Genomic DNA, 24,404 nt, shown 5'->3' on the forward strand with positions numbered 1-24,404 from the left:
TAACCTTAATAAATCATGAAATAGTTAAAATTATTATAGCTACTAGATCCTCTAAAGTACAATGGCATAAAAATTCGCATGAATAATATACAATGGATCTGGGATGTATAGATGTAGTTTTCTTAGTTGGGGTTCCTAATTTTGTGACAAAACACCATGACCAAAAAATAAATTTGGGAGAAAATAATTTATTTGTCTTGTATTTCCATACTACTGCTCATCATTGAAAGACCAGAAACACAGCAGGGCAGGAATCCAGAGGTAGGAGCTTATGCAGAGGCCATGGAGGGGTATTGCTTACTGGCCTGATCCCCCTGACTTGCTTAGACTGCTTTGTTATATAACCCAGCACCACCAGTCCAAGGATGGCATTACTCACTATGGGCTTGGCCCTCTCCCATCAAGCGCTAATTAAAAAGTACCTTACAACTAAATCTTAGGAAGACATTTTCTCAATTAAGGTTATCTCCATTCTGATAACTCTAGTTTGTATGTCAAGTTGATGTACAAAGAGCAAGTACATGAGTTCACAATTAATGTCTCTGTTTCTTTAGTTTTAACTTAATAGTTTATCAGAACTTAGTACAAATTTAACATTGTATAGTATCTGGTATTAAGTTTTTATTTTTAATTATTTCTAGAATGTCTTCTCGTAATCTTTTTATAAATACATCACAATCCAAAGATTATCTAAAACCCTTGTAATTTTCATTCCTTTGGTTTCTTTTAGAATTTATACACTATAAAAGACTTAAACTCAAACATATATACATGCATACATATATACTTATGATCTATTACAATAGTTTTTGGGAGGTGGTCTGGGTAGTAAAACAATAGCTATCTCCCAAAGGAAATTCAAGAATTTTATAGTTGTTTGGTCCATCAGGCTGAATGTCTCAGCTTGTCTTATGAATACTTTTAATACAAAAGAAGTAGGTTCTAATGCCAGTAAAAAATATCTCAGAGAGTTAGGGCAAGCAAACAGAAAACACTTCCTTCTTTATGTACTTTTACCAAGGCTGCCACCAGAAGATGTGTTCCAGACAGAAGAAGAGTCTTCTGACCACAAATGATCTAGATTGAAGTTGTGTCTTCCAACCTCAAATGATCAAATAAAGAAAAATACCTTATACAACTGGCCAGCTGTTTAGGTTTTAGTTGATTCCAGACACAGTTAAGTTGACAACCAAGATTACCTTTAATAGTATGGAACAGCTATACTTTAAATGTGTGGGAAATTGGTTTGAATTTTGTTTCTTGTAGACACTGAATTTTTTAGTTTACTGTAGCCATTAGCTAAATGCTTTGCCACATGTGACTTGCCCTAGAGGAAGTAATAGACAAAGAGGCATAAAGGTAAAAATATAACTGTTTTGTCAATAGCCAAAGAAACAGTACCTTTTTTTTTTCCTCCTCCTCTTCCACTTCTCCTTCTCCTTCTTTCTTCCTACTCTTCCTTCCTTCCTTCCTTCCTTCCTTCCTTCCTTCCTTCCTTTCTTTCTTCTTCTCCTTCTCCTCCTCCTCCTCCTCCTCCTCCTCCTCCTCCTTCTCCTCCTCCTCCTTGTTCTTCTTCTTCTCCTTCTCCTCTTCCTCCTCCTCCTCCTCTTCCTTCTCCTGCACTTCCTCCTCCTGCTCTTACATTTTTTCTTTTCTTTTTCCTACATGGAAGGCCAGTTAGCATTTTTATTTACCCTTTACCACAACAGAACAACAAGAGGACTCTCATCTAATTGGAGGAATCAAATATAAAAACATTTAAAACAAATGATATAAAACTTCTCTGGCTGTAGTGAACTGAAAACACTGGCTACTTCTTGTCAAGGGAGATTGTGAAAGCAATCAAACATTTGTGGGCACATAATGATAATACATTACTACTCTAATAGGTAGAATAAATTTGACAATTTTGGCAAAGGTTGGCTTATTTTTCATTAAGAAGTACCTGTATTCCTCTTAAAGAATATGATACTTAATTAAATAAGATAAGCAATGCTTGTACCCAAATATATGATAGAACTCTCTTATCACAAGTCAGTAAAGCTATGAGAAAAATTTTCAATATGTTGTATCAACTCATCGAACCCCATATTTCTCAAATAACATGCTTCCAGATGACCGTTTATTAGAAAAAAAATGCTAATCTACCTCTTTTTAACCATCACTTGCAGATCTATGCTCAATATATTATGCACATTTATTCGAAACATTTATAAGTTCACATGTGTTCATTTTGAATACAGTTGGTGAGTTAATTATTCAAATAAAATTTAAATTTTTTCAGGATAAAAAAATGTTGCTCAATGTCCTTCCCCCTGTCATTCGTCACAGTTTATTAAAAGAATAAGAAACAGTAGTATGTTTGAGAAGGAAGAACCCCACAAAACTGTTTTCTAGTACTAGGACTCCCTGGTATTTTATATGCACTTTCATCTTCTGGGCCTTACGTTTTTCATCTATAAAATGTCACTAGCAAGACAAATAATTAGAATTTATATGCAATTTGTGATTTAATAATGACTCTAATAATCAGCTTTGTTGCATGAAATTATTTAATACCTGCCCTTTTTATTTTCTGACCAGTGATTTGGATATATTAACCTTTGGCAAAAGACAATGTCAAAGGAGAGGAGAAATAATGTAAGAAGATGAAGATCAACATTTACAAATACATGAATGTAAAGGAACAATATTGGTGCTATTCAACCTCTACAGAATTAGATAACCCAACTCTAAATATTTTCTTTTCCTATAGACAATTCAAGAATTAACAAAACAAAGAGTATACTATTCATGCATATTTCATTTCAAAATCTTCACATCATGCCACACTCTTCACTTGCCTAAATAACATCATTGCTGACAAAGAGTTTATTAAATTACATAGAAATACAGTCCTGTACCAATGGTGTTATAAGGAGGTTATTATGATTTTTAAAAAGAGACATTCTATGAGATAGAGAATTAGAGAATTATGTAGAAGAGTTCTGCATCACAAATGTTTCAGATAAAACAGTTGGACTGCCTTCATCCTTACTGGATATTGACTTTGCTTAGGAATTGCTGAAATGTCCTTACACTAAGAAATATTGAGTCTGATATAAGAACTGCATCCTTTGTATACAATAAACAAATTTTTCGTTGATTTTAATAGCAGTTCTTTAGTAGTACTACTAGAAGACAAATTCTGTATGGAATATCCAGGAGCAAAATGCCACTCTTCCCTTCACAGAAAGGATAAGTCGAGTGCATGTTTATTGAAATAGTTGTCACTAGTCGTCACTGTAGCAGCAGTGCACAGTGTTCCCAGGAGTGACTAATGATTCTTCTAAAACGCTACCCAGCTCTCTCATTTATAACAGCTTAGGAAAGTTGGGAAAATTGGTTGAAAAAGAAGACAAGAATAAATTTTACAAGTGTTGGCTTTGAGCATTATCAACATGTCCTCTTTGAGCAGTTATAGAAAAAATATCTTAGTCTTATGGTTCACAATATCCTATCTTAATTGAGACTGTGACTATGCAATTTGTGTTTTTCTTTCTTAAATGTGCCACATGTCCTCAGATCTCTCCAATGTACAATGTAGGCAGGAGAAGAAGCATTTGCACAAGGAGTGCAGCTTCAGCCTCGTTTTTAGTAATACTCTGGGGTTAAAAATAATCCTTGGATTGAGACTGCAAATGATGCCTGCAGAAATCCAACTCTGAGCAGTCTTGAACATGATGTATGATGTGTTTCTGACTGAAAGTGCATCGGGGCTAAAGGAATGGTTGATTTCCTACACCATTCATCCGATATACTATGCAATACGTAGCCTCAGAGTGAAACAGGCTTACATTGCTGTTAGAAATAATAGGCTCCTGGAAGGTCACATGTATGTTAAAATAGTAAATATAAATAACAATTTGGTCTCATTTATATCTTGCATTGATTACGTTTGTCCTCACTTACTATTTACATTTCTCAACAGAAGATGTAGTTTCATATGTTTTAGTAAAGAAGGTGTTAAAGGTTTCTGATATACGAGACTTACTCAGCATTACATTCCCAATATAAGGCAGAGCAGGATACATCCTTAAATAAATTAACTAGTTTCTAAATCAACCATTATTGTTTACATTTTAGCTGATTAAAGTTATTTATTTACTTTACATTGACAGTGCAGCTTTTTCTCCATTCTCCTCCAAGTTCCTCCTTCTTCCTCTCAGTTAATCCATTCTTCTCCTCCTTCTCCTTGGAAAAGGGGAAAATTCCTTTAGATATCAATCAGCCTTAGCATACCATGTGTGTGGTGTTTGTATGTTTGTTTGTTTTGTGTTTGGGTTACCTCATTCAGGATGATATTTTCTAGTTCCATCCATTGGCTTATGAATTTCAAATTCATTTTTTAAATAGCTGAATAGTATTCCATTGTGTAAAAAGCCACATTTTCTGTATCCATTCTGCTGTTGAAGAATATCTGGGTTGTTTGCAGCTTCTGACTATTACAAATAATGCTGCTATGAATATAGTGAATCATATGACCTTTTTATTTGTTGGAACATTTTTTGAGTAAATGGCCAGGAGTGGTATAGATGGGTCCCCAGGTTAAATACCATGTACAACTTTCTAAGGAGTTTCTGGACTGATTTCCACATTGGTTGTGCTACATTAATTGCATTGAGAAAGGAAGTCACAGAAACCTAGAGCATAGACTTTGTTCCCTGGTTAAATCTCAGGAAGAGAAATTTGAACAATCTTAGTAAGCTTAGAAAGGAAAAATATAAATGGGCACCAGGAAGTGAAATGGAGTTGAATCCTGTGTTCACAGACATTAAATTGAATTAAGGGTCTGGTTACCTTAGGATAAGGTCTCATCTACTAAACTTAGGTTTAGGCATGATAGTCCAAGCTTTTAAGGCCAGGGGGAAAAGTTAAGCAGATCTGCATTCAAGGCAAGCCTAGAATCAAACAAATTCCAGGTAAAGAAACATTTAAATCCAGGCTTGTTTGACCATAATTCTAGTGCTTAGTAGACATGCATAAAACTCTCTGAGTTCACAGTCAGTCTACAGAGGAAGTTTCAAGACATCCAAGATTAGGATGTGAAGGAGTTGTAAAACAGAATGCTGGTGACAATGTAATAGAACAAAGAACCATGTTTCAGTCCCAGCAAGCAACACATGACTAGCTATTGAGGCCAGAGTAAAATGAATTACTGGAACAGTTGATGCTGGTCATCTGGAGCTAAAAATTTAGAAGTAGTTAAGATAAGACCAGCAACACTGAGGTAAAGTCATCGGGGAAGTGTTGTCTGAGAGCACAAAGAAGCTGTCTAGAAATACCCAAGGTTGTACTTCATGCTGCAGCTGGACTTGGTAATGTATAAGAGTCATACACATAGTGCTGATTTTGAAGGCAAGAAGATGTCAAGAAGAACAGCTGAGGCTTGGGACTGTGAGAGGCAATGGAATGTCATTGATGAAGGTGCAGCCCCAGTTGCAGTTGACTATCCAAAACTGAAGGGGTCATGCAAAAGAATTTAGGCTTAGCACTATGAAGAGAGCCCTTGAAAAGCTATTGGTGAAGCCTAGCTGCATGAGAAGACCCCAAGATACCAGTACAATTGATGAGTACCAGCAACAGTACCCGCAGTGAAGTGGATCAACTTGAACATAGAGTGCTACAGAGTACAGAGCTGGAGAAATGACATAAGCCATTGGAGGAGCTCAGAAGATCATGTGTGAATCCCAGATACTGAAACAAGAAGCTGTAACATCGAAGTTGCTTGGGAGACTCCAAGATTTTTCAGATAACAGAGCAATAAGATAAGTTCTAAGAAGAAAAAAGTCTAACTAAGACAGCAGGCAAGCCTTCCAATGGAGGGATTGTAACACTAACCCATCCACAAACCTTTGAGTAACAAATTTTCCTTCCACCAAAATGTACAGGTGTAAAATATAAGACAGAATTAAAAAGAAGGGCCAACCAAATGACTGGCCTAGCTTAAAACCTATGGCATGAGGGAGAGCCTACCCCTGACATTATTATTGATATTCTGCTATCTTGCAGACAGGATTTTACCATAACTGTCAATCTTTAACATATATGCTCCAAATACAAAAGCACCCGTATTTATAGAAGAAACCCTACTAAAGCTCAAAAAATGCATTGTACCCCACACAAAAATAGTGGGAGACCTCAGTACTCCACTCTCCCCAATAAACGGATCATGGAAAAAAAAAAAAACTGAGCAAGGACAGAGTAATACTAGAAGAGGTAAAGAACCAACTGGAATTAATACATATCTACAGAACATATCATCCTTAAACAAAAGAATACACATTCTTCTCAGCACCCCATGGCACCTTCTTGAAAATTGGACATATAACTGGTCACAAAATGAGCCTTTATAGATATAAGAAGATTGAGATACTCCCATGCATCCTTTTAGATCACCATGGTCTAAAGATAGTCTTTTATAACAACAAAGACAGCTAAAAGCCCATATACACATGGAAACTAAACAATGCTCTATTAAACTATAGCAGGGTCAAAGAAGAAATAAAGAAAGAAATTAAGGATTTTCTAGAATCCAATAAAACTGAAAACACAACATACCCAAACCTATGGAATGCAATGAGAGCAGTACTAAGAGGAAAACACATAGCTCTGAGTGCTTCTAAAAAAAAAAAAAAAAAAAAAAAAAAACTGGAGAGAGCATACACTAGCACCTTGACAGCCCAGTTGAAAACTCTAGAAGAAAAGGAAGTACACTATCATGTAATCTGCAAAGAGTAATGTTTTTACTTCTTCCTTTCCGATTTTTATCCCTTTGATTTTCATTTGCAGTCTGATTGCTCCAGCCAGGACTTCAAGTACTATGTTGAATAGTTAGGGGGACAGGGGGCAGCCTTGTCGAGTCCCTGATTTAAGTGGGATTGCTTCAAGTTTCCCACCGTTAAGTTTGATGTTGGCAATTGGTTTGCTGTATATTGCTTTTATTATGTTTAGGTATGGACCTTGGATTCCTGTTCTTTCCAGGACTTTTAACATGAAGTGGTGTTGAATTTTGTCAAATGTTTTCTCAGCATCTAATGAGATGACCATGTGGTTTTGTTTTTTGAGTTGGTTTATATGGTGGATTACAATGATGTATTTCCTTATATTAAACCATCCCTGCATCCCAGGAATGAAGCCTACTTTGTCATGGTGAATGATCATTTTGATGTGTTCTTGGATTCAGTTTGCAAGGATTTTGTTGAGTATTTTTGCATCAATGTCCTAAGTGAGATTTGTCTGAAGTTCTATTTCCTTGTAGGGTCTATGTGTGGTTTAGTAAGGAGGGTTATTGTAGCCTCAAAAAATGAGTTAGGTGATATTCCATCTGATTCTTTCTTGGGGAATAGTTTGGAGAGTATTGGTGTTATTTGTGCAATAAATGTCTGATAAAATTTTGCACTGAACCCGTCTGGACCTGGCCTTTTTTTGGTTGGGAGGCTTTTGATAACTTCTACTTCTTTAGGTGTTATGGGATTATTTAGATGGATTACCTGGTCCTGGTTTGACCTTAGGATCATGTATTTGTCTAGAAATTCATTCATTTCTTCCAGATTTTCCAACATTGTGGAGTATAGGCTTTTGTGGTAGGATCTGATGATTTCTTGAATTTCCTCAGTTTCAGTTGTTATACCTCCACTTTCCTTTCTGATTTTGTTAATTTGTATGCTCTCTCTTTGCCCTCTAGTTAGTCTGACTAAAGGTTTATCAATCTTGTTGATTTTTCTCAAAGAACAAGCTCTTGGTTTTGTTGAATCTTTCAATGGTTCTTTTTGTTTCTATTTGGTATTTCTTCCCTAATTTTGATTATTTCTTGTTTTCTACTCTTCGTGGGTGTATCTGCTTCCTTTTGTTCTAGAGCTTTTAGCTGTGCTGTCAAGTTCCTGATGTATACTCTCTCCAGTTTCTTTTTGGAAGCGCTTAGGGCTATGAGTTTTCCTCTCAGTACTGCTTTCATTGCATCCCATAGGTTTGGGTATGTTGTGTTTCGTTTTCATGCAATGCTAGAAAATCCTTAATTTCTTTCTTTATTTCTTCTTTGACCCTGCTATCATTTAACAGAGTGTTGTTTAGTTTCCATGTGTATGTGGTTTTTTTTGTTGTTTTTGTAGTTGTTAAAGACCAGCCTTAGACCATGGTGATCTGAGAGGATGTATGGGAGTATTTCAATCTTCTTATATTGATTGAGGCTCGTTCTGTGTCCAATTATGTGGTCAATTGTCGAGAAGATGCCATGGGGTGTTGAAAAAAAGCTGGATTTTTTTACTTTATGATGATATATTCTGTAGATATCTATTAATTCCAGTTGGTTCATAGTCTCTGCTAGTTTTACAGTGTCCTTGTTCAGTTTCTGTTCCATGACTTGTCCATTGGTGAGAGTGGGGTATTAAAGTCTCCCAATATTACTGTGTGGGGTGAAATATATTTTTTGAGCTTTAATAGGGTTTCTTTTATGAATGTGGGTGCTTTTGTATTTGGAGCATATATGTTAACGATTGAGAGTTCCTCGTGACAGATTTCCCCTGTAATGAGTAAAAAGTGTCCTACCTTATTTTTTTTAATAACTTTTGGTTGGAAATTTACTTTATTCGATATTAGAATAGCCACTCCAGCTTGCTTCTTAGGGTGTTTGTTTGGAAGTTTTTTTCCCAACCTTTTACTCTGAGAAAGTGTCTGTGTTTGTCTCTGAGATGAGTTTCCTGTATGTGGCAAAATGCTGGATTTTGTTTATGTATCCAGTCTGATAGCCCATGTCTCTTTATTGGGGAGTTGAATCCATTAATGTTAGTATATATGAAGGAATAGTGGCTGCTGTGTCCTGCTATTATTGCTTTTGTTCGTTGAGTTGTGTCTGTGTCTTTTTCTTCTTTGGTTTTCTTGCTTAGGAGTTTTCTTCTTTTTACTAGGATGTAGTTCCCCTCATTGTATTGAGTTTTCCACCTATAATTTTTGTAGTGCTGGGTTTGTGGTCAGGTATTGTGTAAATTTATATTTGTCTTGAAATATCTTCATCTCTCCATCTACGGTGAATGATAGTTTTGCTGGGTATAGCATCTTGGGCTGGCACTTGTGCTCTCTTAGGGTCTGCATGATGTCTGCCCAGGCTCTGCTAGAGTTCATAGTCTCTGTTGAAAAATCGGGTGTGATTCTGATTGGTCTGCCTTTATATGATACCTGACCTTTATCCTTTACTGCTTTTAGTATTCTTTCTTTGCTTTGGGCACTTGGTGTATTGACTATTATGTGTTGGGAGGAATATCTTTTCTGGTCCAACCTATTTGTAGTTCTGATGGCTTCTTTTATGCTTGTGTTCATCTCATTCTTAAGGGTAGGGAAGTTTTCTTCTACAATTTTGTTGAAGATATTTACTTTGCCTCTTAGTTGATATTCTTCTTCTTCTTCTATTCCTATTATCCTTTGGTTTGGTCTTCTCATTGTGTCCTGGATCTCCTGGATGTTTTGGATTAGGAGCTTTTTGGTTTTTGCATCTTCTCTGACTGTTTTGTCTATATTTACAATGTTGTCTTCAGCCCCCAAGGTTCTCTCTTCCATCTCTTATAGTCTATTGGAAATATTTGCTTCTCTGACTCCTGATTTCTTTTTTAGGTGTTCTACATCTAGGGTTATGTCTTTTAGTGTTTTCTTTATTGTGTCAATTCCTGTTTTAAATTCCTTCTTCCATTCCTTCTTAGCTTTGGTTCTATTTTTCTCTAATTCTTTGAGTTCTTTGAGTGTTTTTCTTGTTCCCTCTTTAAAAGCTTCTGATTCTTTTTGCTTTTCCTTCTGTTCTTGTTTAAGGATCTCTATCAACATCCTGAGGTATGATTTTAGGTCTGTGTCTTCTTATTCTGGAGTGTTTGGCATTCTGCTGTTTGCTCTGATGGGAGATCTGGGTACTGGTGTTGACAAGTTGTCTTGGTTTCCTTGGGATATGCTCTTTCGCATTTCTCTTGCCATCTTGTAGTCAATGTTATGTTCTTTCATTTCGTTTGAACCTCGTCTGTGTCCCTGGATCTCCGCTGGTCCAAGTGGCAGATGGCCTGAGCCCTGTTCTGTGCCCCAAAGCTGTCTGGGCGGGAACAGAGGTCCCACCTCTGGGTTCCTGGTCTTTGGATCAGGCAGGGCAGGGACGTGCTTTCCATGCACACTCAGCAAAGAATTCTCTGCCCCCTGTCCATTCTGATCCCCTTCTTATCAGCTTTATCTTTGGGAACTGCTGATCCAAGTAGAAGATGGGCTGAGCCTTGTGATAGTGTACTTAAGTGACCTCACAAATTCTACCAGTGAACTCCTACAGCTGATAAACAAGATCTGCAAAGTGGTTGGATAAAAAATTAACTCAAACAAATCTTCCTATATTCAGAGGATAAATATGTAGAGAAAGAAATTAGAGAAAAGATACCCTTCACAATACTCACAAAAACTATGGAATACCTTGGTGTGATTCTAACTAAGCAAATGAAGGACTTGTATGACAAGAACTTCAAACTTCTAAAGAAAAGATTCCAGGAAGATCTCAGAATGTGGAAAATTCTCCCATGCTCATGGATTGGCAGAATCAACATTTTAAAAATGGCCATTCTACCAAAAGCAATCTACAGATTCAATTCAATCCCCATCAAAATTCCAACCTAGTACTTTATTGAGTTGGAAAGATCAATGTGCAATTTTATCTGGAATAACAAAAGACCTAGAATAGCGAAATCCATCCTCAGCAACAAGAATACATCTGTGGGAATCACTATTCTTGTCCTCAAGCTACCTTTCAAGCCAATTGTGCTAAAAACTGCATGGTACTGGTACAGAGATAAGCACATGAATCAATGTAATAGAATAGAAGATCCAGAATTGAGCCCTCACATATGTGGTCACCTGATTTTTGACAAAGGAGCTGTAAACATTCACTCGAAAAAGTACATCCTATTCAACAAATGGTGCTGGTCCAAGTGGCACTCAACATGCAAAAGAATGAAAATAGACCGTTTCTTATCTCCTTGTACAAAGCTCATGTGTAAGTGGATCAAAGATCTCCACATTAAACCAGATACACTGAACCTATTAGATGAGAAAGTAGGAAAAACCTTAAAACAAATAGGCAGAGGAGAAAATTTTCTGAACAGAACACCAATGGCTTGTGCTCTAAGGTCAATGATTGAGAAATGGTACTTAATAAGATTGCAAAGTTTCTGTAAGGTTAAGGACACTGCCAATAAAACAAAACAGAAGCCAACAGACTGGGAAAAGGTCTTTACCAACCCCATATCAGACAGAGGTCTAATATACAAGGTATACAAAGAACTCAAGAAGTTAGATACCAGAGAATTCAACAACCCTATTAAAAATGGGGTACAGAGCTAAACAAAACGTTCTCAATTGAGGAATATTTAATGGCTTAGAAGCATCTAAGGAAGTGCTGGACATCATTAGCCATCAGGGAAATGCAAATCCATACAACCTTGAGATTCCACCTCACTCCAGTCAGATTGGCCAAGATAAAAAATTCAGATGACAACATTTGCTGGCAAGGATATGGAGAAAGAGGAATACTTCTCCATTTTTTGTGTGGTTGTAAACTGTTCAACCACTCTGGAAATCAGTCTTCGATTCTTCAGAAAATTGGACATAGTACTACCTGAAAACCCAGTTATTCCACTTCTGGGCATATACCCCAGAGAAGGTCCAACATACAACAAAGACACAGGCACCACAATGTTCATAGCAGCTCTATTTATAATAGCCAGAAGCTGGAAAGAACCCAGATGTCCTTCAGTAAATCAATGGATACAAAAATACACAATGAAGTACTACTTAACTCTCAGAAAAAAATGACTTTATAAAATTCTTAAGAAAATGGATACATCTAGAGAATATCATCCTGAGTGAGATAACCCAGTCACAAAAGAACAGACATAATATGCAGTCACTGATAATTGATACTAACCCCAGGATGCTCTGAATACCCCAGAAACAACTCACAGAGTATATGAAGTTCAAGAAAGAAAAAAAATATAAAAGAAAGAAAAAACCATTATACTTAATCCTTACACACCAAGAAAACTTTGACTAATTCCAGGTTACAAACTGTTTTATATGTACTTTATGTTCATTGTAACTAGTAATATCTTAATGCACACTATCAAACCTTTAAAAAAAAACAAGCACTGACAAAAATGTATTCATATACTTTTATTTAAAAATTCTTAAAATTTGTACATTTATCTTTGTTTTTTAAAATAAAGTTGTTCAAGAAAAATTAATTGCTTCTGCACAACCCATGTTTTATTTCTCATTGAAACATTTAATATAAGATCTTTATTAATACAGTGAATTTAATTTCAACGTGATGATGTAGAAAATACAACCCTAAGACCTGCACTAAGTTTTCACTATGAATTTAAGTCAGAATTAAATAAAATTAGATTTTGTGTCACCACAGATGCAATGTAAAATCAGTTATAGGCAATAGACTAAAATTGCTGCAATAGCACGAACTGATAATCATATAATCATTGCATTATAGACAATCAACATGTTATTATAGGTCTGCCCTGTGACATCTTGAACATTCAGCAGCCTGAGTCCTTTGCATATACAAAATGGAAGGATACATTCAGAGTGGATTAAATGAGAAGCTTTGAATTAAAACAACCAAGATTCCAAGGAAACTTCTAATATAAAATATAACCCTAATTACTGTAAGATATAATAATCATTAATAGGCATTAACATATCCTTTACTATTATTATCATTCTTTCTATTGAGAAAAGAAATAGCAAATTTGTTTTCAGAAGGTTTCTAAAGGTAATTGATGAAAGTAAATAATAAACTAACAAAATAATATGTTTTCTACTTATACTAAAGTTCTCAGATATAAACTAAGTTATTCACTTAAAGATTCACATGTACTCTTTTCATGTGCAAATAGTTAATAACATAATTTTGTACAACTGGGGTTTGCTTCATGGTTCTAACCATGCATGTGTAAAGGGAGGTATGGGACCATAGCTTCTTTTCTTTCGTATTTTCACCAGCAATGGAAAGATACTGTTATGTTCAGACATACATGTTTCAGAAATTTCACTTTATTTAATTGTAACAACACTAGTATACATGTAGTTGTATTATTAATATTTTCATATTCTCACACAATTTAAATTGTAAATTAAATTTTGCTGATTTGAACACTAGAAATTTAAATATTCGGTACTCAAGAAAAGTAATTTCCTCTTCCTGTTCTCCATTTATGGTGCAAAATAGATTCACATGCTTAACATTCCTGAATTAACATTGGATTAGGGCCTTTTGTCTTCTTGTCATCTGAAAATAGGAAACCCAAACCCAAAGTCTACCACTTACTAAGTACTTACAAGGAAAGAGTCTATCTATGAGATAATTATAATCTTTGATCTAATACTTGTTCAAAACTTTACTCCACAATTGCTCAAAGAATATGAATTCATGGAACTATATATCACATTTAGAAATGATGAAGAGCAAGTTAATAATGAACTATATCAACCAAAGCTAAGAGGCTACCCCAAGGTCCAGATCTATAGGCTTAGTTTTTTTTTTTTTTTTTTTTTTTTTTAACCTATTTATAATAAGGGTTCTCAAATCTTCAATCCCCCCTTCTAGTTAGGGGGGAAAAGTAGGTAAATGTTTGGAAGTAGTTCATTGGGTGTAATTCAAACTTCTATTTGTCAGGATACTAGCAGCTCAGTTCTGTAGTGTCAGAAGAGCAAACACTCATCAGCAGTGATGTCATAATCTTGCAGAAACTTCCAGACCTTCTCCTAATCAGCACAGGTAACGGAGAGTGCCCAGAACCAGCCAAGTTACAAGGAGAAATTCTCTACTCTGCCTCTCTCAAGAAAGCAAAGATCAACAAAAACAAGACATGAGATTAACTAAGATTTGCAATGCTAGCTATGCAAGTGCCTGGTCACAGTCTATTAATTCCCATTTGTACTTTCTTCAAGCATTATGTCTCCTTCCATGATCTTGCCTCAGCAAAACACCATGTGAGTGGCCTTACCAAGGGAATCTGCATCACACAACCCAACCAGAAACTTTCACATCACAGACTAACAAATATTCTACTATCAAGCACACGAAACTCCCTTTAGAGTTGTTGGTCAGGGTTATCCAAGAGACTCCTAAGACACTATAGGGAACTAGTGTTGCCCTTGATTGCTTCAGAGAGGTTTAAGCTAAATCCCTATTCTGGAAGACACCATGGACTTCAGACATATGAAACAAAGATCCAAGCTGTATCCAACGTGAAAGACACTTTTCCAGAGCCTAGGTTTTATGATATCGTGAGGTAGCTTTAAAATATCTAAGGAAGAAAAGCAGCCAATTGTCCTACCTGCCTGTAATGCCTGTGAAGTACAACTACACTCATGGGTAGATTACTAACATGGATGTCATAGTAGTTATAAACAGCTCCCTAATTGGACTCTGGATGCAGGCAACAAAAAACAAGTCGTGCTTTATACTATAAACCTAGCCCACTGGGGCCAGAAAGTTCTTGGATTTTGAGGATAACAAGCAACCACAATTTTACTAAACTTGCATAATTCCTAACTGCATTTTGTACCCACATGTTAGTGCAACTATCACCCCTCATTTAGAAACTTATCTTTGCAACATAGGAAAACCATTATAGAAAACCACAGCCAATGAAAATTCAGATAATTACTGATAAGTACCAGATATAGCACCAACTGCTATACATATTGCATCCTGCATAATAGTTTCTTAAACTGGAAGGAAAAGGAACTGAAATCAGCAGCAGGAAGCTCCTGAAACTAATCATATTATGTAGTCCATCCATCCCTCTCCACACATATGAGAATAATCAATAAGGTTGAGAATCTTCATATAAGAAATCTGCAAAGGAGTCTTAGAAAACCAAAGCTGCTGGAAATCTGTCTGGCGATCCCTCAGAAAACTGGACATAGTACTACCTGAAGACCCAGCTATTCCACTTCTGGGCCTATACCCCAGAGGAACTCCAACATACAACAAAGACACATGCACCACAATGTTCATTGCAGCTCTATTTATAATAGTTAGAAGCTGGAAAGAACCCAGATGTCCTTCAGTGGATGAATGGATACAAAAATTGTGGTATATTTACACAATAGAGTACTACTCAGCTATCAGAAACAATGACTTTATAAAATTCTTAAGAAAATGGATGCATCTAGAGAATATCATTCTGAGTGAGACAAACATGTCACAAAAGTACAGACCTAATATGTAGTCACTGATAATTGGTTACTAAGCCCAGAAAGCTCAGAACACCCTAGAAACAACTCACAGACTATATAAAGTTCAAGAAAAAACAAAGGCCAAAAAAAAAAAGAAAGAACATGAAAATCCATTATGTCTTTACACACCAAGAAAACATTGACTAATTCCAGGTTACATTGTGTTTTTCATGTACTTTATGCTCATTGTAACTAGTAAGATTTTAATGCACACTATCAAACCTTATAAAAAATTTAAGTAGTGACAAAAATGTATTTGTATACTCTAATGCAAAAATGCTTAAAATCTGTACACTTCTTTGTTTTTAAAAATAAAATTGTTCAATTAAAAAAAAAGAAACCAAAGCTGCAAAGAAGATTCTGAGATCATACTAGACCTCTGCCTGAAAGAAGCAGAAATCAGCTAAGCTTCCTAGAGAAGGTTTAGACCAAATGATTTAGGTAGAAACGACTCTTTAACCTGTTGACTTACCTGCCTGAAGTGCAGAGTGTACCAGGGATACAGAATTGGTAGCTTTCAGCCCAGCTGCTTCAACTTTGATGACCCAGCCATTTTTGTGTAATTTCTCAAAATTATTACTCACTCATATTTTTGTAGATAAATCAGATCATTCATTGGTTCACCAAGTGCTATTTGCACTTTGATCTGTTGTGGGCTCACAATCTGGGGTGAGTAGATGTATATGTAGCATCTCCCCAGGAATAGTTTTATCATATAACAACACTCTACACATCTCCTGAACATAAACCTTAACAAACAACATGAAAGAGGAGGCCATAGAAAATTTGTAAAAGCCAGAGGGCCAGAAAATTTGTGGTCTGCTGTGACATTGTGTCTTACACAAATGTTAGAGAAGCTACAAGCTTGAAGTCTAAAGAGAATGGATACCAACAGTCCTCATCCAGGTTTTCTATCACAGTCACCATTATAGTCAGGCAATCATGCAGACAGCTTGTAATGTCACCAGTAAATACATACTATCTATTACCTCTACAGTAGACTAATGCCAAGCTGGAGGATTATAGTTACTTTTCTCCCTTTGTGACCAAAGCTAATGCATTTCCCTATTTCCAATGGTTTCTTGATCGGATCCACTTAGACCCCCGCCCCTGCCACCTAACTGGATGGTTCTCAGAATGCAAAGATGTGGTAGGTAGTGCCTGATGGGTCCTGCTGGTTCTTATGTACTATTTAATTTCTAAGTAGAAAAGTAAGGTTATAGAGCAGTGATTCTTAGCCTTCCTAATGTTGCAACACTTTGAAAAGTACATTATGTTATGGAACCCCTAACCATAAAATTATTTTCATTGTTACTTTACAAATGTAATTATGTTGCTGTTGTAAATTATAAAGTTTTGGAGATAGAGGTTTGACATAGGGGTTGCAACTCACAGTTTGAGAACCACTGCTCTAGGCAGAGCAATACATTTCCCAGTTATTGAGATAAGCCACAATAATGTGCATTTACGAAGTCAATTTAACAATAATTTGAGGCTATGCTAGTTTCAGTGCTAATGCCAAGAAGTGGATTTGAGGAGGCAGGAGGGTAAAGCTGAATCTTTTTCTTAATAATCTCCCATTTTCATTCTTTTTCCAATCCAGTGTGAGGATTTAGTACTCTTTCCAATCTATTCTAAAGTAATATCCAAATAAATCTTCAAACATAACTTTTAGGTAGAAAACCACTAATGAAATCTTTTTTAGGAAAATAAATCCTGAAGACAATAGTATGGCTCTGTCATAATGTGATGAAAAAACAAGAATGTCATTTAAGTTAACTTCATCTACCACAAAATAATGAACCCTGAACAATACTGTTACTATGAATTAAATTCTAGAAAGGTTTGGTGCATTCTAGTGAGACTTGCGGGCATCTCTTTATAATCTTGAAGGCTATGTTTATGAAGTTTTAGCTCTCTTAACTTAGTGCAGTAGGCCCTTCTTTCCCTGACGATTTTATCAGCATGACCCGTTTTGAGTATCATTATTTTAAGATTATATTCTGGGTTGGAGGTTCTGGATAAAAAAATATTTTAAAGCAGATATTTGTTTCTTTAAAAAAGTCAAAACAAAACAATGACCTTTTCTGTCTCGATACCACTTTAAAGAACTGATACTTCTGTTGGAAAGAAATGCTTTTGTTGTTTGAGTGTCATTGGAATGCTCTACAGTACTACATTGGCATTTAACTTTAAAATAACCAAGATTTTCAAGAGACACAGGATGTAGAGATAGTGAATGTTGAAACAGGGATTGTAGCTGCTTTTGAAAACTGTAAGCTGATGCTGGGAGTTGTCAGAGACATTGGGTGTCTAAGCAACTCTTGCTTCCTTTACAGCAGCTAATGAGCTTTGTTTCATTGCAGAAACATAATAGCCTAAATATAAATTTTTACTATCAGAATCTAATAGTCACTGGCCTTAATCAGATATGTACAAAATAATGTAAGAAATAATTGCTATCTTGATACAATTATTTGATCATTTAAGCCAATAATGAATAAATCATGTTGCTCATTGTTTTTATAGACATATGAATTTAAAATGTTAGTATTTTTGTTTCTAAAAGAAGATATCTTTGCATGATCACCGGTGAAATAGTTATTTTAATCCAAATGGTCTGCTGTCATCTGAAATAAAGTTATACAATTTAAGCAAATAAATGTGAATATAGTTCTGTCCATTGTTTATGCTAGTTTCTTAAAATTTACTTATGTACTAATTTGTCCAAAATTCTTAAGTGATCCTTGATAAACTCATAAGATAGAATAAAATCAATAAATAATGAACACACTCTATGGTAAACTTACAAAGATGTATAAGAAGAAAAATTAAACATATGTGCAGTCTATTATGAATATCATATTTACATAAATTTCTCATAACATCTTCTCATAGAGAATAAATGACTCTAGAGAGAATATGTGAACATTATCAAAGCAACAAACTTTCAATTAAGTAAAAACAAAAAAAAAATTCACATTAAATAGATAAGTTAAGCTTTGCCTATTAGATACCAAATTAGCACCAGTTTATATTTAGCTGATGCTTTTCTTCAGTCCAAGAATGACAAGTACTTTGCAGAAAACATTTACATTTCAAAAGATAAGCAATACAAGAACTGATTTACTTATATCTATCTGGTAGTGAGAAAGCCTTAGCTCAGTGGCAACTGTGCAATGCAAACGAATTCTATGGAACTATAAAGAAAAGCAGAGAGCAAGGAAACAGACTAAAATTGAGCAAAAATAGCACAATTGATTTGTGTTTTTCTACAACATTCCAGGTGTTGTCAAAGTGGATTATGGAGATGTGTCAGTGAGGAAAACACTAAGGGAAAATCTGAAGTGTAAGCCTTTTTCTTGGTACCTAGAAAACATCTATCCGGACTCTCAGATCCCAAGACGTTATTACTCACTTGGTGAGGTATGAATTATTTATTTTCCTTAAGTTATAAATACATTTTGCAAATGGAGCAATTTCTAAGGAACTCAATATTTTTCATGTTATGAATAAAATACTATAAAGGTTTTAAATAGATCTATTTTAAATGATTTCTCATTTTTTTTCAAGGACTGTGAAGGTCTTCAACATGGTAAACTGTAAAGTGTGGGGAAATTTAGGACTAAACAAACAGTGTTTTGTTGTTTCTTTACCAAGAGAAAACAGTGTTTTAGCGATATGAACATATTCACTTAAGTTTTTTGTCTGTGAACTCTAAATAGCTTATATTTCTGAGTATTATAACCATTAATATTTTCTGGATTGAAAGCAAGTTAAGATTTATGACATAGCAAATTTCTTAAGTTATGTGGACAAAAATTTTGTTACATCATGTACTTTTGAACAATTAAATATATTTTCCAAACCAAATCTAAGATTGAAATGTTTGTCATCAGTTATACTTTGTAGGTGACTTCAAATGCCTGGACCAGTAGAGATGGATGTATCCCCTCAGCTGCTCTAAGAGTCAATCAGAAATACACAATAAGTGCCAACAGCCTTTACATTTTTGTTTATAGAAGGAAAAACTTAAATACATAAATTGTGTCTTAGTCTATAACATATATTTGGCATTCATACATCTGTACCATTCATTTTCAAAATACTTATATCACATGTACAAGAACATATTCATTATTATACATATACACATATAATAATTGCACAAATATGAAGTATTTCCTTTATGATATATGCTTCCTATTGGTTGCTTCCCACTTTCTATTGAACTAATTTCTGATTATAAACTAATTCAATATTGGTTATGATAATAAAGCATTTGACCACCATAATGTAATTAATTTCAGAAATAGTCTATAATAAATATGAGTTTACATTTTAATTATCATTTGTAGGGCATAATCATAAAATATCTAATAGATAATCAGGTTCAATTCTATATATTTGGTAGTCATCCACCATATGGAAAGGAAACAACAGAAGCAAATTGTGTTGAATATAGCTGAGTAGTTTTTAATGACTAATTTAAAGTGCCTTCCCAATGTTCTATTGGTCAAAGGTCTATCATTCATCCATTCTCAGTGAGGTTCTTTGAAGTGAATTTCAGTTTCCAAGTATTTAATCTAAATTGTGTAATGAAAAGTCTCATATATAGTAGCACTGACAAATTTTGTTTTGTGTGGTTTATGTCACTAATTAATTCCACTTTGATTTTGTTTATATGGGGAGTGTATTGTTAGCGTTTCTTTCTAATATGTGATACATGTACGTTAACATGGATATCACAGAGGTTTATAATCAGAATGAATTGGAATACATTTTAAACTAGAACACTCCTCTCTAACTATGATAATCCATTAATAATCTTTAATAAAAAGTTTAATATTTCTATCTCTGTATTAAAAAATATCATTGTTAATGAATCTAACCTACCTTATAGAAAAGAAGTGTTTCTTGATATAGAGAATTATTCTCAGTAGAACATGAGAAAAAATTACTCTTCTATTTTTAATAATGTGGGTGGAAACAATCAAAAAGGGAAACTGGAAAAATCACTAGGTACATCAGATTTATAAAATCTCATACAATATCCTTGAATTTCAATGACTAAAGAGATATAGATATATAGAGTCAAATTTAAAAAATATTTTAAGCTTTGTACATATTCAGGAAATTTAATTTACTTCATTTTAAATTGAAATTTAGTGCAGAAAAATTCCTTAGATAATATACTATTTTTGAGTTATCTATCTTCTTTAAAAAATCAGGTATCTAAAAAATATTCCTTAAAATTTATGCAGTTACTGGTTTGATATTTTTCTAATATACATACAATAGGTAGCATAGTGTATTGGGGGAAATCCTGAGACCTCAAGCCAATTGAAGAAGGCTCATATCAAGTCCCAAAATATCATTTGAGTGCAGAAGATATCGCCTCAGCAAATACCTAAGCTAGGTTGTCTGCTACAGAGCCTGGAAAGGCAGAGTAGCAGAGATAATTTTTCACGATATTTATATTGGTTTGGGTGCAACCTCAAGCTGTATTACAAAACAATAGTGAAAAAAAACTGTATGATATTGATGCAAAGATAAGCAGGTATATCAATGGAATAGAATGAAGACCCAAAAATGAACCCACACAAGTATGGTCTCCTGATCTTTAACAAAGAACCTAAAACTATCTAGTGGATAAAAGACAGCATATTCTTTTATAGTGCTTGTTCAATTATAGGTAAGCATGTAGAAGAATGCAAATTGGTCCATTCTGATCACCTTGTAAAAAGATCAAGTCCAAGTGGATCAAGGACCTCCACATAAACCTGATACACTGAAAGTAATAGAAGAGAAAGTGGGGAACAGCCTCAAACACAGGGACACTGGGAAAACTTTCCTGAAAAGAATGCCAATGGCTTATGCTCTAAGATTATGAATTGACAAATGGGACGTTGCAAAATTGCAAAGTTTCTGTAAGGCAAAGGACATTATCAATAGGACAAAAGAGCAACCAATATATTGGAAAAGTTCTTTACCAATCCTACATCCAATGAAAGGTTAATATCCAATATGTACAAAGAACTTAAGAACTTAGACTCTAGAGAATCAGATAACCCTATTTTACAATGGGGGACAGAGCTAAACAAGGAATTCTCAAATGAAATATCTAATGGCTAATGAAATGTTCAACATCCCTAGTCATCATGAAAATGCAAAACAAAACAGCCCTGAGACTCCATCTTATACCAGTCAAAATGGCTAAGATCAAAAACTCAGGTGATACAGATGCTGGCAAGGATGCAGAGAAAGAGGAACAATCCTCCATTTTGGTGGTATTGCAAGCTTGTGCAACCTGTCTGGAAATCAGTCTGTGTTTCCTTGGAAAATTGGACATAAGAATACCTGAGGGCCCAGCTATACAATTCTTGGGCATATGCCCAAAAGATGCTCCAACTTATAACTAGAACAAAAGTTCCACTATGTTCATAGCAACCTTATTTATAACAGCCAGAAGCTGGAAACAACCTAGATGTCCTTCAACAGAGGAATGGATACATAAAATGTGGTGCATTTACACAATGGAGTACTACTCAGCCATTAAAAACAATAATTTTATGAAATTCTTAAGGAAATAGATAGAACTAGAAGCTATTATCTTGAGTGATGTAACCAAATCACAAAAGATTACACATTTACTGAGTAGTGGATTGATTAGTGTTTGATTAGTCCAATCACTCAGAATACCCAAGATATAATCTGCAGACCACATAAAGCTCAAGAAGTTGGAAAACCAAAAAGTGGATGCTTTAGTCCTTCTTGAAAGGGGGAACAAAATATTCACAGGAGGAAATACAGAGACACAGTGTGGTGCAGAGACTGAAGGAAAAGTTCATCCAGAGACTGTCCAACCTAAGCATCCATGCCATATACAGTCAGCAAACCCAGACAATATTGTAGATGCTACGAAGTTCATGGTGACATGTGCCTGATAGAGCTGTCTCCTGAGAGGATCTTCCAGAGCCTGACAAATACAGAGTCATATGCTTTTAAAAACCATTGGAATGAGAATGGTGTCACCAATGGTAGAGTTACCAAAAGGACTGAAGGAGCTGAAGGGGTTTTCAACCTCATAAAAAGAACAGCAGTGTCATCCACCAGATCCCCAGAGCTCCCAGACACTAACCCCAATCAAAGAGTACACATAGAGTGACTCATGGTCCCAGCAGCATATGTAGCAGAGGATGGCTAAATCAGTCATCAAATTGAGAGGCACTTTCAATGCCCCAGTATAGGGATGTACCCGTGATGGAAGATGGGAAAGAGTGAGTGGGTAGGGGAATACTCTTAGAGAGGCAGGGGAGGGGGAACAGACTTGGGAAAATTCTAGAGGGGAAACCAGGAAAGAGGTTAACATTTGAAATGTAAGTAAAGAAAATATCCAAAAATAAAATAAAAATAAAAGCATGAGAAATAAAAACAAAACAAAATATTGGTCTGGTTGGTTTACATTAATTTTTTGTTTCTATATGACAGTACTTCCTCAAGCTTGGCTTTGTATTTGTGCATTAGTTAATGAAGAAATTTGTGTGAATGTCCTAATGTTCACTTAGCAAGTTAATTATTGAAGTCTGGTTTCAAATAAACTGTAAATTCTAGCACTATGGCTCATGCTTTTATTATGTCATGAAAGAAAAGAACTGCAGTATATCCACTAAAATGATTTTATGACATAAATCCTGAGGCTTGTTTCATATGCTAAGAATGCAAAATTAAATGAAAAACAAATAAACAAAATTCCTTACTGTAGAGTCATTCTACTGAAATTGAGTAGATATTGGAGTGAAAAGAGGCAATCAAACAGACAACAGAAAAAGTGGAAATCAAAGTGCCCTGCATGGTCTTATTCAAACACCAAGTAAGTTTAAAGTTTTGAGCTTCCTGGGATGTTAGTATCCTGTAGCTTTCCACCTTAAAAGCATGTTCTAAAGAAATCTCATACAACATCTGTATTCATGGAAACAAAAAGACATGTTCACTAAGCTCCCCTCAATTCCATTTTTCTTAGCTATGTGTATACAAATGAAAATGTGTTAGTGTTTAACTGCTAATGGGCAGCAGACATGATATAAGGTTTTGGCTTTTTACTACCTGTCATGTTTTTTATCATGCATGAAGTGACTTTCTCCCTAACAGAATTTAAAGGTTCTGTCAGATGTAGAAGCTACTTGTTATTAAATTATTTTTATCTGGACTTCTCCTTTAATGTCTTATCAACTTTAACTGTTTAAGATGTTGCATAGTCTTGTAATTTCAGCTTTCTAAAATGTCCATATATTTAATATTGTTCTAAGTTGATAAAAGGAAGCATTTCTCTATCAAAATTTCCTTATTTTTTAAAATTTTGTTTGATGATGTCTAGGCTCATGCCAATCAGTTTCTTTATTTTATATATCACCAATGGTATCAACATCACTAAATTTATTCATGTCAGACATATTACTGTCTGATGTTTACAAATTACTTAAATCATTGAAATATTACGTTCCCCATCCCACAAGTTATCTAAAATTTACAATCAGAAGTTAAAAGCTGTGCAATTGCTTTGAACTCAAACCTTTAAGTAACTTAATGAAGCATGTGCATTTTAATCTCAGTAAGCAGATGATAATGGAATAAGAAGGTTGAGCCCTGTGGAGCATTAACTTCTCTCCTAAGTAGCCCTTTAGCTCATGTAGATTTAATGTGACGGGTTCAAATACTCTAAATATAAAAATTAATTCAGATATAAGATTGAAATAAATAACCTTCTAAAATAGAATGTTGATCCAAATTTCTTGAGCTTTGACAGGGTACCATTCTGCATGTACTGTGAGCTATTTGGAGCAAAAGACTATCAGAGGGCAAATGGATGAACGGATGAACAGAAGATTTCTGGAGCCAAGTGGCTTAACCCTTGGTACTTAAAATTTCCATTTGTGTGCTGCCTAGATAGGTTTGACATTGGTCTGTGCAATTTGTATTGTGCTGTTGACCTCAGCACTTTCTTTTCCTCCTAGATTCTTTAACAACATCTCTAGTTAATGCCTTACTATTCATGAGGTTTTATTTATTAAATATTTTTGTAGAGCCAA

At 34.9% G+C, this 24,404-nt stretch overlaps 1 protein-coding gene across 1 annotated transcript in view; it reads left to right on the forward strand.

Moving 5' to 3' along the window:
• The window catches only part of GALNT13 (polypeptide N-acetylgalactosaminyltransferase 13), a gene marked incomplete at both ends in the record, with an annotated part of 487,973 nt that overhangs the window by 419,950 nt on the left and 43,619 nt on the right, over positions 1–24,404 (forward strand). The window contains one exon of the mRNA XM_080927236.1: positions 18,602–18,741. Within this exon, the coding sequence (XP_080783362.1) occupies positions 18,602–18,741 (140 nt within the window). The remainder of the gene's footprint in view (positions 1–18,601; positions 18,742–24,404) is intronic.

This window comes from Micromys minutus (genome assembly GCF_963924665.1).
Source record: "Micromys minutus genome assembly, chromosome: 13".
Lineage (NCBI taxonomy): Eukaryota > Metazoa > Chordata > Mammalia > Rodentia > Muridae > Micromys > Micromys minutus.